The sequence below is a fragment of the Centroberyx affinis genome, unplaced genomic scaffold (assembly GCF_046629955.1).
Source record: "Centroberyx affinis isolate AG114_WGS23_722 - 3 ecotype Tasmania unplaced genomic scaffold, CSIRO-AGI_Caff_v1 ptg002820l_1, whole genome shotgun sequence".
NCBI classification, from domain to species: domain Eukaryota; kingdom Metazoa; phylum Chordata; class Actinopteri; order Beryciformes; family Berycidae; genus Centroberyx; species Centroberyx affinis.
Genome location: NW_027280964.1, coordinates 60,489 through 76,183, shown reverse-complemented (window position 1 = coordinate 76,183; position 15,695 = coordinate 60,489). Strand labels below are relative to the sequence as shown.

Below are 15,695 nucleotides of genomic sequence, written 5' to 3'. Positions count from 1 at the left end.
CTATGAACTTTAGTCAGTGACAAAAAACAGCAAAAACAAAAGAAATTCTGTTTTCATAAGTGATGTGGGTTTTTTTTTGTAAACCACATGCAACTTGCATTGATATTTTACTACACACTGAGGACATAAGGTTAGACTAATATCTAGGATTACTAATATTGGCTTTTATTAAATCAGATATCAGCCAGTCAGTGTGGTCCACCTCTGATATGATGGAGGTTCCTCCCTGACCACAGCTACAGAAAAACAGTCTGATAAACCTGACATGAAGTTTGATTTTGCACATTGTATTTATTCATTTAATTGTTCAAATATGTTTTTGTTTTTTTTGTTAATTAATTCTTCATTTAAAGGGAGTAATGTATCTTGGAGATTCTCTACCATTGAATAGGTGTGGCTTTAAAGAGCTGCTAACCCTAAAATAATTGAATTAGTCTGGGTTTCAATGGAGAGTTTTAGTGTCCATGATGGTCTAAATGCTGTTTCAGAGGCTTTTCCATCCTGACAAGAATACAAAAATCTCAGAGAAACACTGAATACGTGTTATTTTTGGGTGTAAAAATGGTCATATTCAGAGACATTGAATACTGGTACAAAATATTGTCTATTGGCAGCTTCAACACAAAAATATTGGTATCGGCCTTCAAAAATCCACGTGGGTCAAACCCTGCGAATACTACAAATTTATGATTGAGGTTTATCTACTTAAAAAGGTGAGTAAACTGTGCTAGGTGGCTTTACCATCCTTCACATCATTTCTGTAGGTAGAATAAAGAATTTCCTTCAAATGGTTCTAAAAGGAATTACTGTAAATGGATATAGCAGAGCGACATTTTTGGCTCCATTTCAACGTAAACTACCTGTCACCCTCATAAAATGGCTGCTATTGTAGTCCTGGCCAGTCAGCCTGCAGGACCGGTTTTGTCGAGCTGAAGGGTATTTTTTTAAACTCAGTTCTTTTCCACCCGGTGTCAGGTTTTGCAACTCGAGAGGCTTTATGCTGTCAATTTACCCAGAATCATATGACCTGGAAGGATGTCAGGGAAACAAAGCTTATATCAGACTTTTGGTCAGATACTGAAACAATGGAAAGGCTCTGATGGTCTTTTAAATGAACTGGACTGTTATTAATGCAGTACCACTCTATGTCACAATAAAGTTAAGTGCATTTAGTTGCAAGTACTTCAATACTTTTTCTTACTGGTGTGAATTTTAAATGTTCACTCAAACAAAAAAATACAAAAACAGAAACAAAAAAAGAACAATCATCCTCTTATGTTTTAAGAAAATACAGTTGATCCAAATAAACAGTTTCAAAAATACAAAAAAAAAAAAAAAAAAACAATACCAGTTTGTATGGTTTCATATCAACTAAAACAGATAAAATGAACATAAATTGTTGACATAAATTGACTATTATTGGATCAATGTCACCAGACAATGTTTAACTACTTTATTGTAATGGGAATTTGTCATTTAAACACTAATAAAACTAACATAGGGCCTATCTATAAATGCATTGGCATTATGACTTTTCCCTGGCTGGAATACGAAATCCCATGATATTCCATGCTATTCCAAGACCGGTGGGAATATGTTTACAGTTTTTCCTTGTACTTTGTGAAACCTTTACTGTTGTTAGGCTATAGGAGAAGAATAGGAGGAGGAGGGAGGACAGGCTGGTTTGTCTTGTAGGACCTGGGAGGGAAGGGGGGGTGACATAGTTGATCAACACACCTATGCGCGTCCCTGCTCCCTCCGGCTGAGCACGCCCACTCGCCCAGGGGGGGGCGGGAACGCGCCTAGGTGTGTTCGTCACATCAGTATCGCTTCAGTCTTCGTCGGCATCAGACAGTGGATCAAACAGGTGAGTTCAGAAAAAACAATTATCCGAAGCTGAATTTATCCGCAGATAAAATTTAACTTAGGCCTTCTCTTGCCCACAACCTTTTACTGTTCTGAGTTTTAACAGGTTCATATTTTTTTAATTAGCCATGTCAAGAATTGGGTGTCTCAACAACAGAATTTGTCGAAAATATTCCCAATTTAACTTTTGTCTTACAATTCTGACTGGAAGTATCCGTATTTATTGTTGTGTTTGTTAACTGGTAACGTATGCTTCTTAAATGTATGTTTTAACATTGTTTGCGTTGATTCTCCTCACAGTATGAAGCTCAACCAAATGGCTTTCATGTAGCTAACCTAAAGCCACTGATAATATTCTGTTTTAGAAGGCTCGTTTTCTTAATCACTTCTATTTAACTGACATCACTGTCTTTTCATGTTGTGTCGAATTGCATTGCTCTGTGACTTAAAATTTGATTTGCAAGGTAAATAGTGTAAAGTTAAATGTGCCAGCAGACCTACAGCAGGATGTTTTGGTGTAAAAACACAGCAGGCAGCATGCAGTTTCACTCGACTGACAGGCAGGCCAGTATGAAACTAGCTAACCCAGTAGCTCTGTTTGTCTTATCAGCCACTCAGTCTTTAACTAGACAGCCAGCATACTCTCCACCCACTTACTGCTGCTTTGTTTTCCCACAAACAAAAGCATTGGTCCCACCAATGTTTGAGTTGCCTGTTCTGTATCAGCTGTGGTTGATGAATGTTTCAAAGGGAGAAAGTTATCCATCATGTTTTTTTATGAAATGCACATTGGATATTTTTCACTTCCCATATGCAAATGCGCTACACGTATCATTTTGAAGATCAGTAAATCACTACCACATTAACTTTGAGACTTAACTATAATAACTGTAAACAAATGAGACTCAAATAAGTCAAGTCAAATGTATTTCTAAAGCACATTTAAATAAACCTATACCATCAGATTGGCAGCCTTTACCCTGCATTCTATATTGTGTGTCCACTCTTCCAAGGAAAATAGCTATTGGCTGCTAAATAAGTCAGTGCTTTAGGAGTCTGCAACATTAACATTTTTGACTTGACTAGACTTGTTGTTTCTAGTTGCTTTTGAGAAATAAAATTGCCTGTGCGGTCTGAAATGTTTCTACAAGTTGTTGGCAACAGTGGGCACCGGGTCAGATTTGGAGGGAAATCTGCTGGATTGCTTTACGGCACAAAACAGGAAGGGTGTTCTTCCAGAGCAAACAGAGTTAAAGCTTTCAGAGTTTCTGGCAACGGCAGATAGTGGAAGGAGTGAAAGGCTGATGTGAAAATCACTTGCAACCTGTTTATCATCTTCAGGGAGGGGGGGGGGGGGGGGGCAGGAAGCAACAGGGTTTATGGGAAATGTGGTGTTAATTTGGAGAAACTCCAACACTAACAAAACCACTGGTGTGTGATAGAGGCTACCGATCGTATATCGATATATTGATGGTTAAAAATGATGCACAGAGCACCTTTAATGTCATGTTATCTGTATTTTCTGGCAGGGTGAGTTGAATCGTGGTGACCTCCAGTTGGATCCCAGTATGCCATCCAACAAACACAGCCCCCCTCCCTACCAGCCAGGCAGCAACAGACAGTAAGTTGACCCACTGAACTATCATCCATCCCCTAATACTGCAATGTTATCCTTCAACATTTCGTAGCCACCACACAGCATGTAGTCGGCCCTGACACTACACCTCCAGACACACTTTTTTCCACCTCGTCTTCTGCTCAAGGTTATTATAGTTTTGCATTTTTCATTAGTTTTTATTTTTTATTTCGTTTTGACTTTTTGTTTTCAATTTCAGTTTAGTTTTGATTCGTTTTTAAAGCGGGTTTGCTAGTTTAGTTTTTCTTTTTTGAAAATACTTAGTTTTAGTTGAGTTTTTATTAGCTTCAGTGTTAGTTTTAGTCTTTTATTGTAATATGGGGTATTTGTCAGGGGCGAGATTCAAAAAGTTCAAAAAAAAAAAAAGAAATGGGAAGATAGATTTCATATCCACCCAAAATACTAGGCTTATGTATGAAATAAATTGACAAAGACGAAAACTAAAGACATTTTCTCTATAATTTTAGTTAATTTTGTAAACACACAATACAGTTTCAGTTAGTTATCGTTTTTTGTAAAGCCTCGTTTTTATTTTTATTTCAGTTAAAGGAAAATGTTTTTTCACGTAGTTTTCGTTATTTCGTTAGTTTTCGTTAACGATAATAACCTTGCTTCTGCTATGGGTTTTTTTTTTTTTATCCAGCTTTTAAAGCTCTATTCGACATTGGTAGAATATTGTCACTTTTCAGTGTACACACCTCTAATGGTTCAGGACTAGGGATCTGCTGTCATCACCAGCATTCAGGTTTCTTCAGTAAACTTTTTCTCCTTTTTAAAAGTAGGATCATAGAAGCTGGAGGAAATAATGTTATTTGTATCTACTGTACATGTCAGTGTCTTGGAAATGTGTATGTGTATCAAAAAGAAAATGTTCCACTTAAGTACAATATTGCTTTTTTTTGGGGAGATTCTCGCTGATAATTAGGGGTTATTTCCTAAATCATGGGTATAGAGGTTCATTCCTATACTGGAGTATGATAATTAGATTTTTTTGAAAATGTTGCTTTTGCTTGTAATTGTTTTAATCCATTTATTTTATGTAAAGCACTTTGAGTTGCATTCTATGTATGAATGGTGCTATAAAAATAGAGTTATTATTTTACAAAACAACCTTTCTGGCAGGAAAACAGAAAAAAATACCTTTCTTAGAAAAACATTTTTCATTACAATATGGAGTATATTCTTCATACCCCATAATAAGAGATTTCTGAGGAATATTCAGATCCAGAGACCAAAACATGCTCAGCCTGCCCTTCATAGGAGGCTTGTCAATTTAGTACTGTTAGTACATGATATCCATATACCACACATTACCGAAAAATTAATATGTTGTAAAATACATGCCATACTCTTCAATATATTAAACACGCATACAGTTACAGGTAATTATGTCCCTTTTTTGTGTCGATAATTCCTTGGCGTGAAAGGAGATGATGAGATGTTATGATCCTATGGAGGTGAGAAAAGCCAGACTGTCAGACTCAAGCTGGTTTATCTTGTTTACAAAGAATTCTTTTAGCAAGATGGCTTATCAAAGGAGTGCCAGCTTTTAAATACTTCCACTCCACTACATTTCAGAGGGAAATATTGTACTTTCTACTCCACTACATTTATTTGACAGCTTTAGTTACTTTTCAGATGGAGATTTGACACAATGGATAATATAACAAGCTTTTAAAATACAACACATTGTTAAAGATGAAACCAGTGGTTTCCAACCTTTTTGGCTTTTGACGTCTTACAAAAAGCTAGCTAAACTAGCTAACTGTATATAAAGTAGTTCAAACTAGCTCCACCTCCAGCAGCTACAACAGTAACATGCTGCTTACACACTGATGCTTCAGTGTTAATAATCTAATGATGTCATATATAATAAAATATCAGTCAGAGGGACCAAACCACTACTTTTACTTTAATACTAATTTAATACTACATTTTGCTGCTAATACTTATGTACTTTTACTTCAGTAGGCTTTTTCATGCAGGACTTTTACTTGTAATGGAGTATTTTTACATTGCTGTATTGGTACTTTTACTTCAGTAAAGGATCAGAGTACTTCTTCCACCACTACTGGATCAAGTTGTGTGGCTCATGCTGTGTTCCATTCAATGTTGGAAGTGAGAAATTCCCAGCTGGTAGGTTGTAGTTAAACCTACCTGTAGTTAAACATGGTCCAGGGAAGAAACATGGATGGCCACTACATTTAATTTTCTCGACATTCTGTCCCCCGTGCAACTGCTAATGTTATGCCAAAGATATTTGGCAACGCTAGCTAGCTAGCATGGAATGTTAGCATTTATAAGTTCAGCATCTTTACATTTTGAATTTATATGTTTAACCATTTACCACACATTTGTTTTGATAGATTTAAGGACATGTGATGCTGAAAATTGAATTGTAGTGTCAGTGTTTAATATTGACATCGCTTTCGGGGGTTTCGGGGTTGAGAAATCCTGTCTGAGTTTACGACTCGAAGGGCCGTTCCATTGCGTTTTTCTTAGAAGGGAGTCACAACTTCCCACTTCCCGTCATCTCTGGAACGCAGCATCAGGCATGAGGTCAGAGGTCAGAGGTCAGAGGTCAGTCCACCTTGTCCGTTCTACTACAACGTACATTCACTCCAGCTGTAACGTCTCCTTCTCTTCCAGCCATGGCAGCAGACATAAGCACAGCGAGCGCTTCTCACACCCGGCCTTGTCCTACTACCCCGGGGAGGAGCTGCTTCACTTCTACCGCTGGACCTCCCCTCCGGGCGTGATGAAGATCATGTGCATCATCATCATCATCATGTGCGTGGCGGTGTTTGCCTGCGTCGCCTCCACGCTGGCCTGGGACTACGATATGAGCATGATGGGCGGTGGCATCGGTCTACCGGGTTACGGCGGCGGCTCTTATGGCGGCGGCTCTTATGGCGGTGGCTCTTATGGCGGCGGCTCTTATGGCGGCGGCTCGTACGGCGGCTCTTATGGCGGCTCAGGTGCCATCGGCGGTGGCGGCTATGGTGGCTATGGAGGATCCCAGATGGATCCCAAAGCTGGCAAAGGCTTCATTATCGCCATCGCGGGCATTACCTTCATCGCAGTGCTTGTCATATTCGTTTTGGTCGTGTCCCGGCAAAACACTGCCCGCTCCCCAGGGTTCTACCTGGCGGCCATCATCATTTGTGCCATCTTGGCGTTTCTGATGATCATTGCCACCATTGTGTACCTGGTGGCGGTGAACCCAACAGCCCAGTCCACAGGGTCCGTCTACTACAGCCAGATCCGCCAGCTGTGTGCCCAGTACCAGAACCAGAACCAGGCCCAGGGCATCTTCATCAACCAGTACCTCTACCACTACTGTGTGGTGGAGCCCCAAGAGGTGTGTACTAGCACAGGCTGAGAGGGAATCTATATATATATGTATATCCATTCTGGCCTTTCATACCCACTTCCTCAACAGGAATCCTGTGTACATCTCGAATGTTCTGAAACTGTACAATCATAGCCATACTGGGGCTAAAATTATACTTTCTCCACCGATGGCTATGACTGAATATGAAAAATATCACTCAAAATGATTTGTAAAGACAGTCCAGTGAATTGATTACTGGTAGCATAATTATTTACCATACCCAGCAGACATTTGATGGACGGTGACATGCAGGACGTGGCCAAGTCCAGGGCCTTAGGTTTACAGACAAACCAAACAAGCACAAAATGTTCCCAATATGACTATAGCACTGTTAAAATTCATATTAAAACATCTTTGCTAACTGTATTGAACTGATATCAGAAAGATATTTAGGTTCTGATTTCACAAAACGAGGCAGGTAACAGCTATGGACGACTGTGGACATTTTGGTGCTTTACATGGGATTTCAATGTTGGTGTAGGTCGTTTTGAAATCTGTTCAACGTCTTACCATTAGGCAAAGGTAGGCGACTGCCTTGGGCCCCACAAAAGACAAGAATAGAATTAATGTAAACCTATTTTTAATCAATTTGTTATTGATAAACACCCCTCTTTTCGTTACAATAAATCATTTCAATCCTACTCCCTACTCTGTCAGACTGTTGTGGGTTATACAACTTCTCATTTTCATTGACACTGCATCAGTAGTTGAGCTACTACTAAGTTAAAAACATTTTTTTTTTCAAAGCTACCCAAGATTAGATGTAGACAGGATGGATTAATAAGTGAGAGAGTTGGGAGTCAGGGGGGCCCATACTTGCCTTTGCCTAGAGCCCCCAAAACACTAAGTCCGCCCCTGTCTGGGTCATCGTCTTGCTCGTTGAAATGTATTTTCCCATAAATACTAGAAATTTGACTTTGGGCTGTTTTGAGGTTGCAGCTGTTGAAGGTTTGTTCTGTTGAGTCAAACCTTGTCAAACTTCTTGATGAGTTCATTGAATGTTTGAACTCTCTGTTCTACATCTCACTGTCCCTACTTTTCCCCTACATGTGATTGGACTGGATTTTCCTCTTCTGCCTCCTGCAGGCCATAGCCATTGTCCTGGGCTTCCTGGTGTTTGTAGCCCTCATCATCCTGCTGGTGTTCGCGGTCAAGACTCGATCCAAGATCAGGCGCTGGGGCCGAGATCGCATCCTCTGGGAGGAAGTGAAGGTCATCAATGATGGTGTACCCAACAGCATTGGGGAATGGGTGAGTGTATGTGTGTTTATGGTAGCATCTGTCAGTGAATGACGTGTTGTAAAGAGATATGTTACATTCAGTGTTATGTATGTGTGCGTTACATTTTCTGAGGTAACCATGGTTTCCAAGAAAAAAGGATTCAACTAAATATATCTATAGTATATTCAACATCATATCAGGGTCATTAAACTAAAATCAAGTAAACTTTATGACAAGTGGGTGAAATCAGTTTGAAACTTTCTGAAGGAACTAAATTGAGCACATGCTTTAAAAAATGTATTAATTTGTTTACATGATTTCTGAAATTGTTTGCACACAATAATGAAAAAGAGGGCCAAAATAACCACATGAGGGTACAAAGACTATCTTGTTTTGACGCAATACAGTCTTGTACTGTTTAGAGCTGCAATGATTAATCGATTAGTAGTCAACTATTAAATTAATCTAAATTAAACTATTTTGATAATCGATTAATCGGTTTGAGTAATTTTTTAAGAAAAATAAGTGAAAATACTCTTGATTCCAGCTTCTTAAATGTGAATATTTTCTGGTTTCTTTCCTCCTCTATGACAGTAAACTGAATATCTTTGGGTTGTGGACAAAACAAGACATTTGAGGACGTCATCTTGGGCTTTGGGAAACACTGATCCACATTTTTCACCATTTTCTGACATTTTATAGACCAAACAACTAATCGATTAATCGAGAAAATAATCGACAGATTAATCGACAATGAAAATAATCGTTAGTTGCAGCCCTAGCACTGTTGATGTAGTAAATTATGGTCCCGAAATCAATATGTGTGTTAGCTGTTCCTTGCTAATGAAACTGGATTCCACCATATAAGCGTCTGATGTTCCAGGAGTTATCATACTTTGTTTCAGATTCTTAAAGGAAAAGCAGAAACAGCATGGCATGTTAGTCAAGATAGAGGAGGATAAGTGAGTGATAACTGTGTTTGTGTGTGTGTGTGTCAGGTGAGACGAGGAACAGGGAAAGGATGGTTTCAATTCCAGTTTCTGGGTGTGGCCTGTTTGGCCACTCTCATTTGTAGCATGATGTCCTGCCCTGTCACAATGACTTCTAAAAATAACAGAGTGAGAGAGAGAGTTATCCAGCAACTAGTAAAAGTTACTACTTAGAAACTAAAAACCTCTAATTCCTCAGCAGTATGAGTGGAGTATAGTTCTCTAAAAACATTCAAGCATTCTTGCATTTACAGTAATGGAATCGCCATGGTTTGTCTTATGAAGACCAAATGAAAGTCTTAACCTGAAAACGCCATTCCATTTTTGTTTCAAGTCAGCACTGTTTTCTTTCAAATGGAAAGAACTCTCCCAGCTACGCATTCATAACTGACAGCAGGTGCGACTGGCTAAGAGAATCTGTCCCAGGCTTCCTGTTTGTGGCAGCGATGGTATCGATGGTATTTAGGCATGCAGGGAGAAGTGGAGGAACCGGTCGGTCCTGGTCAGCAGCGCTCTTACAGACTGTTTACCATACGGAGATAACAGGTTATTGCAGTATAAACTAGGCCATGAGAGATACCTTAGGGGAACCTCAACAAAACATCACACATGCAAACTACTATAGGAAAGTGAATGAGAAAAATGGTGGACAAAAATGAGTCAGAATTCAAAGTTTAGTCAGAATTCTGACTTTCTCAGAATTCTGACTTTATTCTATGCTGCAGCAGAGAAAAATAGTTCAGTGATTTCCTGGGGCCAGATTCACCTATGTGTTCTTAAGATAGATCTTAAGAAATTACATAATAGGGAATTTAGGAAGTTCTTAAGAAGGCTCTTAAGTGCAATTCCTCAATATTTTGTTAGTAACAGTCTCATTTCTTACGAATTTCTTTAATTTTCCTACTTGAACTTCTCAAAATTGGGCCTGAATTAATTCTGGTTAATAAACTTTAGGCTTACTGCCATTGAGGCTAGGAGACAAGGCTAGGAGGCTAGGAGACAAGGCTAGGAGGCAACCCAAAGTGCTTCCATCTACAAAACAATTGGGGAAAAACCTATTTAGAGCAACTAGAGCAAAGATTTAAACATTGGTTGCTGTTGGTAACTGTAAAATTTGCAGCTTATTTTCAACAGACATGAGACAGAGGCCTACCTGGCCCTACACCAAATAAAGCTTTACAATAAATGTTCATCTTAATGTTAGGTGTAGGGGAACCTATGAAGACTTTGAACTATAACCTACTTGTCTAAAATGTGTTTAAATATATGATATTAGAGGCTTACCTTTTCACTGTAGGAGTTTTAAGACAGGTGAAGGGCCGTCTTAAAGTTAAGAAAAAAATCAAGAACAAATTTGAGAACTTTCATTTCAAGAATACCATTTATTCCTAAGTGTTTTCTTAGGAAGAAACATAAGAAGAAAGTTAAGAAAATATATAAGAGCTGTTTTTGAGAATAGCATTTTTTCTTAAGACTAAAGTTAAGAAAAAAATGGCACTTGAGAAGATTTTCTTAAGAGGGTTTTGTGAATCCAGCCCCTGATCAGTGAATGTGTGCGGAATTGAAATCATGAAATCTGAGCTAAGTTTAATTTATGTACTTACCAACTTTTCTGTTTACTCTCAACTCCCCTGTGGAGCCTACAAATGTCCTCAACAATACAGTGGTAGATCATCGAATATAACAGATGAATTTAACAGATAGGGACTTAAACCCTTGTTATTCTAAATTGTTTGTGCTATGCAGGTGACTTTTATATCGGGGATGTACAACAATTTTGCAGCTGCCAAAAAGAAGCCTATGGGCCTCAGCAGCTGAAATCCTGGTCTCAGCTTTATTTCAGGTCCCAACCTTTGACTCCTAAACTTTATCTCTTTGCTTCAGGTGAAGACCGTGTCTGGTGAGCCTGAAGCCCTGCTGAACGCTGGCAATGACCGAGTGGGGGGGTCCAGGGACTATCTAGACCGGCTGGACTACAGCAAGCCCCTTTACCTGCCTGGGTAAGCCATATGAGAGTATACTGCCTTACCAGGGGCCTGTAAATTTTAATCTGGTCCAAAACGATCTGAAATGAGCCTGAAGGGGTTTCGCTTTTTGTCAACCCAACCTGTTGACACTGATCTGAAGATAGCGCTAGACAGGCTTAACTTGAACAGCTGTGAATAAACTAGGTAAATAGAGGGATAATTTGTATGAGTACAGAGTAGAAAACTTTGGACTGTGGAAAAAAGAGAGAAAATTGTGTTTCCTAGATCATATCAGCTTGTTAGCTAGCAATAGTGTCTGGTTAGCTAACTCTTTTGTTAGCACATCTAATTTACACACTAAATTGTTATGTTAACATTAACAATTTTGTTTTATTTTTTTTATCAAAGTTGAATCAGCTCACTGACTTTTCAAACAGCCTGTATGACAATAGATTTTATATGCATTAGAAAATCCCAAACAATTAGAAGTTTCAGTCTGAAAAATTGGGGGGAAAAAAACTCAGTAAGCATGTTGCCCAATGATTGGTCTGAACGGTTACTTGGTCACAAAACTCATATACACCCAATACAATTATATTCATTAAAAATAAATATATGCACTTGAAAAAATGCATGGTTTTGCACATCCGAACACTTTTTCTCCTCAGTGGATAAAGTCAGAGTGCATTTTCCTGTTTGATTCTGGTGAATAGCTAAATACTTAATTTACAGAAGAATTAGTAAATCATGCATTAGGTAGTTATTTGTACACAGACTTGGTGCACGTGCATGAGATAAAATATGAAACTTGTTCTCTATATTTATTATCTCTATATTTGATTAAACTACATTAGTTGGACAAGCAAAATATTGAATCTCAGAATTGCAATCCAGCCAAAAGACACATTTCTCCCCTGTGGTATTTGCAGAGACTCTGAAATTAGCAGCAGCTCTCTGGGAGGCCTGAAGAGCAAGCTGAAGGACTATGACACTGGAATCGAGTCTGGAGATGAACTGGAGGAGGCCGACTTCAACACGTGAGTAGATGTGTGAAGGAATCTGATGGTCAAACGGTTGTGAGAAAGATAACAAGCTGCTTTATTGGTTATGATGAATAGCCATATGGATGATCAAAGATGATGGATCCTCTCTGTTCCACCGACCACCCCAATCTCATATCTCTTTTTGTTCTTTTCATCAGATAAAATGGAAATGCTGTTACGCTTTCCCTAATATCTTATACTTATAATATTATATGCTTTGCATGATATAAATATGCAAAACAGAGAAAATGAAACTTAATTGTGTTTAGATAATATCAACTTGTTAGCTAGCAAACCATAGTATCTGATTAGCTAACTATCACTGACTTGTTAAAGACCTATTTCACTGCTGTGAATATGATGATTTGATTTGATTTCATCTGATTAGCACACTAGCTAACGTATCTAGTAGCAGCTAGCGTTAGCATGTTCACATTAACATCAGTGTCTTTGCTGGCTAGTTAGCTAGCTAACAGTTTGTTCAGGTTAACTGAGCTGACTCTTATCAAGCTACAACTCTTCATGTTTTGGAGTAGAGACTAGGGCTAAAGACAAGACAGTTTACTGTGTCACAGTAACCTACATTTGGAAACAAATCTATCAGACTATTCACTTTTACTTTGAACCTTACTGAATTGACCTACAACCAGAAAACAGGTATCTGTCTTTTTCTAGCCTGGTTGTTAGATATTTATCCATTATTTTCTCACAGCCAATTATTCAATAGACCTCCATGATGGAGATAGACGTGGTTGATTTGTGACAAAACTGTAAAGCCTCTATTGTAGTCAATCAAACGTTTCAAGCACAGTGAATTGAACTTAAAGCTCTGAAGTCACTTCATGATGTGATGTCTCCCTGGCAGTGAGTTTCCTCCCATCGTGGATGAGCAGGAGCGTCTGGGCTACAAGAGGGAGTTTGACAGGGATCACCAAGAGTACAAGAGCCTGCAGACCGAGCTCGATCAAATCCAGCAGAGCCTGGCCGACCTGGACAGAGAGCTGGACCGACACCCAGAGGGCAGCCCACAGTTCCTGGTGAGTGAGTGTGTGTGTGTGTGTGTGTTCTTGTAGAGCCAGTTTGAGTTTAAAGACCTTTCAAATGAGGATGGCCAGTCCTCACTTCTTCAAGGGAAAGACATTTTCTCTATAATTTTAGTTTATTTTAGGTAGTTTCACAATACAGTTTCAGTTAGTTATCGTTTTTTTGTAAAGCCTCGTTTTTATTTTTATTTCAGTTAACGAAAATGTTTTTTCACACCTAGTTTTCATTATTTTGTTAGTTCGTTAGTATCGTTAACGATAATAACCTTGGTCCTCACAAGTATAGAAAGAGAAACGTGTGTGTGTGTGTGTGGGGGGGGGGTCTTTAGCTCTGAATGGTTGTTTCATATCACTGACCATATTGTTGTTAATCAGGATGCCATGGATGAATACACCAGAGTGAAGAATCTCAAAAAGGTAAAGGCATCTATAATCCCAACAATTCACTCATTTACAGTGAAATACTAACAGTATTGGTCCTTTGTCAGTGAATGCTTGAAATGGTTTTCTTTCCTCTCTCCAGTCCTCAGACTACCAGATTAAGAAGAAGCGATGCAAGTATCTCAGGTCCAAACTGTCCCATATCAAGAGGAAAGTCAGCGAATATGACCGCCGTCCATGAAGTCACCCACCCTCCCTTTGTATAAGCTGATCACCGATCTATATGGGGTTATTATAGTAAAAGCCTGGTGTCTTTATCTTAATGTTGTATCAATCCAGTCTTGCTAGATCTGAGATTTCCTCCAGAACGAAAGGGATGTATTTTTATTTTTTATTTTTACTATATGGCTCTCCTTGATCAATTCTTCATCCACCGTAAGACTCAGGGAGAACTATTTTGAAGATCAAGTGAAGTGTATGTGTATTATATTTTCTTTCTCTCCTGAAGTTAGAAAGTGAGAATGATGTGAATTTCAGTATGTTTTTATTTCAGTAATGGTGACTTTTCTGAAGCAGTTGCTGTGCTTCTTTTAGACCTTTTTAAATGTGTTTTTATACAGATTCTCGTCAAGTGAAGGAGCAGTCATGATTTTGATGTGTATTATTGCACCCCAAGTCACAGACCACCCCTTCTAAATGACCTTCTTTTAGTAATGATAAAAATTTGATATTGTTCTGTAGTCAGTTTTGTGTGTTGTAGAATTGCACTCTTCGGTTTTTATAAACTGAAGCAACTTCACTGTGTCCTTGCCATTGTGAGTTTTCTTTTTACTACAGATGCAAATAAGACAGAGGCATTGCAACCATTTTGAAATGTGTCTTTTAATGAATTTCAGTCTAAAGCAAATGAACAAGTCTTCCGAGCCCTGTCTACTCATATATTACGGTGTTATTTTGCAGATTTTCCATTTATTGTAAATGTTGATGCAAATAATGGCTCTCTTTGGCAGTTCTCTTCCTTGATTTATTTGCTTGATTGATTTATGCACAAATATTTTATAAGATGTACAGTATATTCCAAGGTTACAACCACTTGTATATGATCAGCTTTCCAGAAAGCAGGCATGTAAGCTTACAATAAAATGTAACTTCATTATTCCTTCATTGTGTAAATGTGTTTTAAAATTAAAACTGTTTTCCAATAGTCGACGGAATCGTGGTAATAATCACAGGTGACTGAGCGGAACTGTTCCTCAATAGCGCATGTTTCCTTCCGGAACAAAACAACGTTGCATTAGCTTACCGGTGCCGTTGGTATGTTGTGGTACTTTCCTTGTTAAATTATATGACAAATAGAAAACAGACGTTGACTAGATGACAAATGTAAGTAGCTGTGTACCAGCTCTAGAGGGCTAGCAAGTTGTATCGTAGACTTCAGTAACTTTAACGACCGCAAATAAACCTAAAGTTAACACAACTGTTACTAAGCTAGCTAATGAGTTCAAGTAGTAGTGTGTTGCCGAGGAATTGTATTTCTGCTATTTTAAATAAAGATGTATTGAATTGATTAACTTAAGTTAGGTTTAGAAGTCATTAAGCTATCACGTTGTGGTATTGGTAGTAACGCTATTATTGAATGCTTAACATTAACGAGCCCCGATACTTCTGCTCTTTCATATGGCGAGAGCGGAACGCCAAACTCCATTCAGTAGTCTGGGAATTTAATGTTGACTTGCTTATTAGCAAATGTACACACCTGCTAGAACATAACTTAAAACCTTTAATGAATCGTTAGTGTCATTGGGTAAACTCGGCATATAGATGATCCACCAAGCACAGCTTTATTTAATAAAAATTTCTACTTTTAGAATTGGTTCACACTGTTCGCTATCACCCACCACGGTGCTGTTTTGGTAGAGAGTGTTGATGGAATAACAGGCGAACCAATTATAAAAGCTCAAATTTTGTTAAAATAAGAGCTGCTCCGTGTATTCGATGTATGCCGAATTGAGGAGTGGCTGCTAACGATTCGTAAAGGTATTCAGTCATGATCTACCAAGTATGTGCCTTTGCGGATAGTCAAGGCAGCTTTAAACGGACAGATATTTTGAAAGGAGTCTGGCGTGACGTTCTCCCCATACAAGAGAATTGGGGC

General features: G+C 38.6%; 1 protein-coding gene across 1 annotated transcript; it reads left to right on the top strand.

Annotated features, from left to right (window-relative positions):
* The first annotated feature begins 1,844 nt into the window (after window positions 1–1,844).
* On the top strand, window positions 1,845–14,704 carry oclnb (occludin b). Its single transcript, XM_071536063.1, has 9 exons — window positions 1,845–1,867; window positions 3,396–3,487; window positions 6,152–6,863; window positions 7,983–8,147; window positions 10,991–11,106; window positions 12,003–12,110; window positions 12,982–13,153; window positions 13,535–13,576; window positions 13,683–14,704. Exons 2-9 carry the CDS (start codon window positions 3,435–3,437, stop codon window positions 13,779–13,781), a joined length of 1,467 nt encoding a protein of 488 aa, XP_071392164.1. The 5' UTR covers window positions 1,845–1,867; window positions 3,396–3,434; the 3' UTR covers window positions 13,782–14,704.
* Window positions 14,705–15,695: the final 991 nt, after the last annotated feature.

Coding starts and splice junctions, on each gene's coding strand:
- oclnb (XM_071536063.1), top strand. CDS start 3,435: ATGCCATCCAACAAACACAGCCCCCCTCCCTACCAGCCAGGCAGCAAC. Junction 11,107..12,002: donor AAGCCCCTTTACCTGCCTGG/GTAAGCCATATG, acceptor TGGTATTTGCAG/AGACTCTGAAATTAGCAGCA. Junction 13,154..13,534: donor AGGGCAGCCCACAGTTCCTG/GTGAGTGAGTGT, acceptor GTTGTTAATCAG/GATGCCATGGATGAATACAC.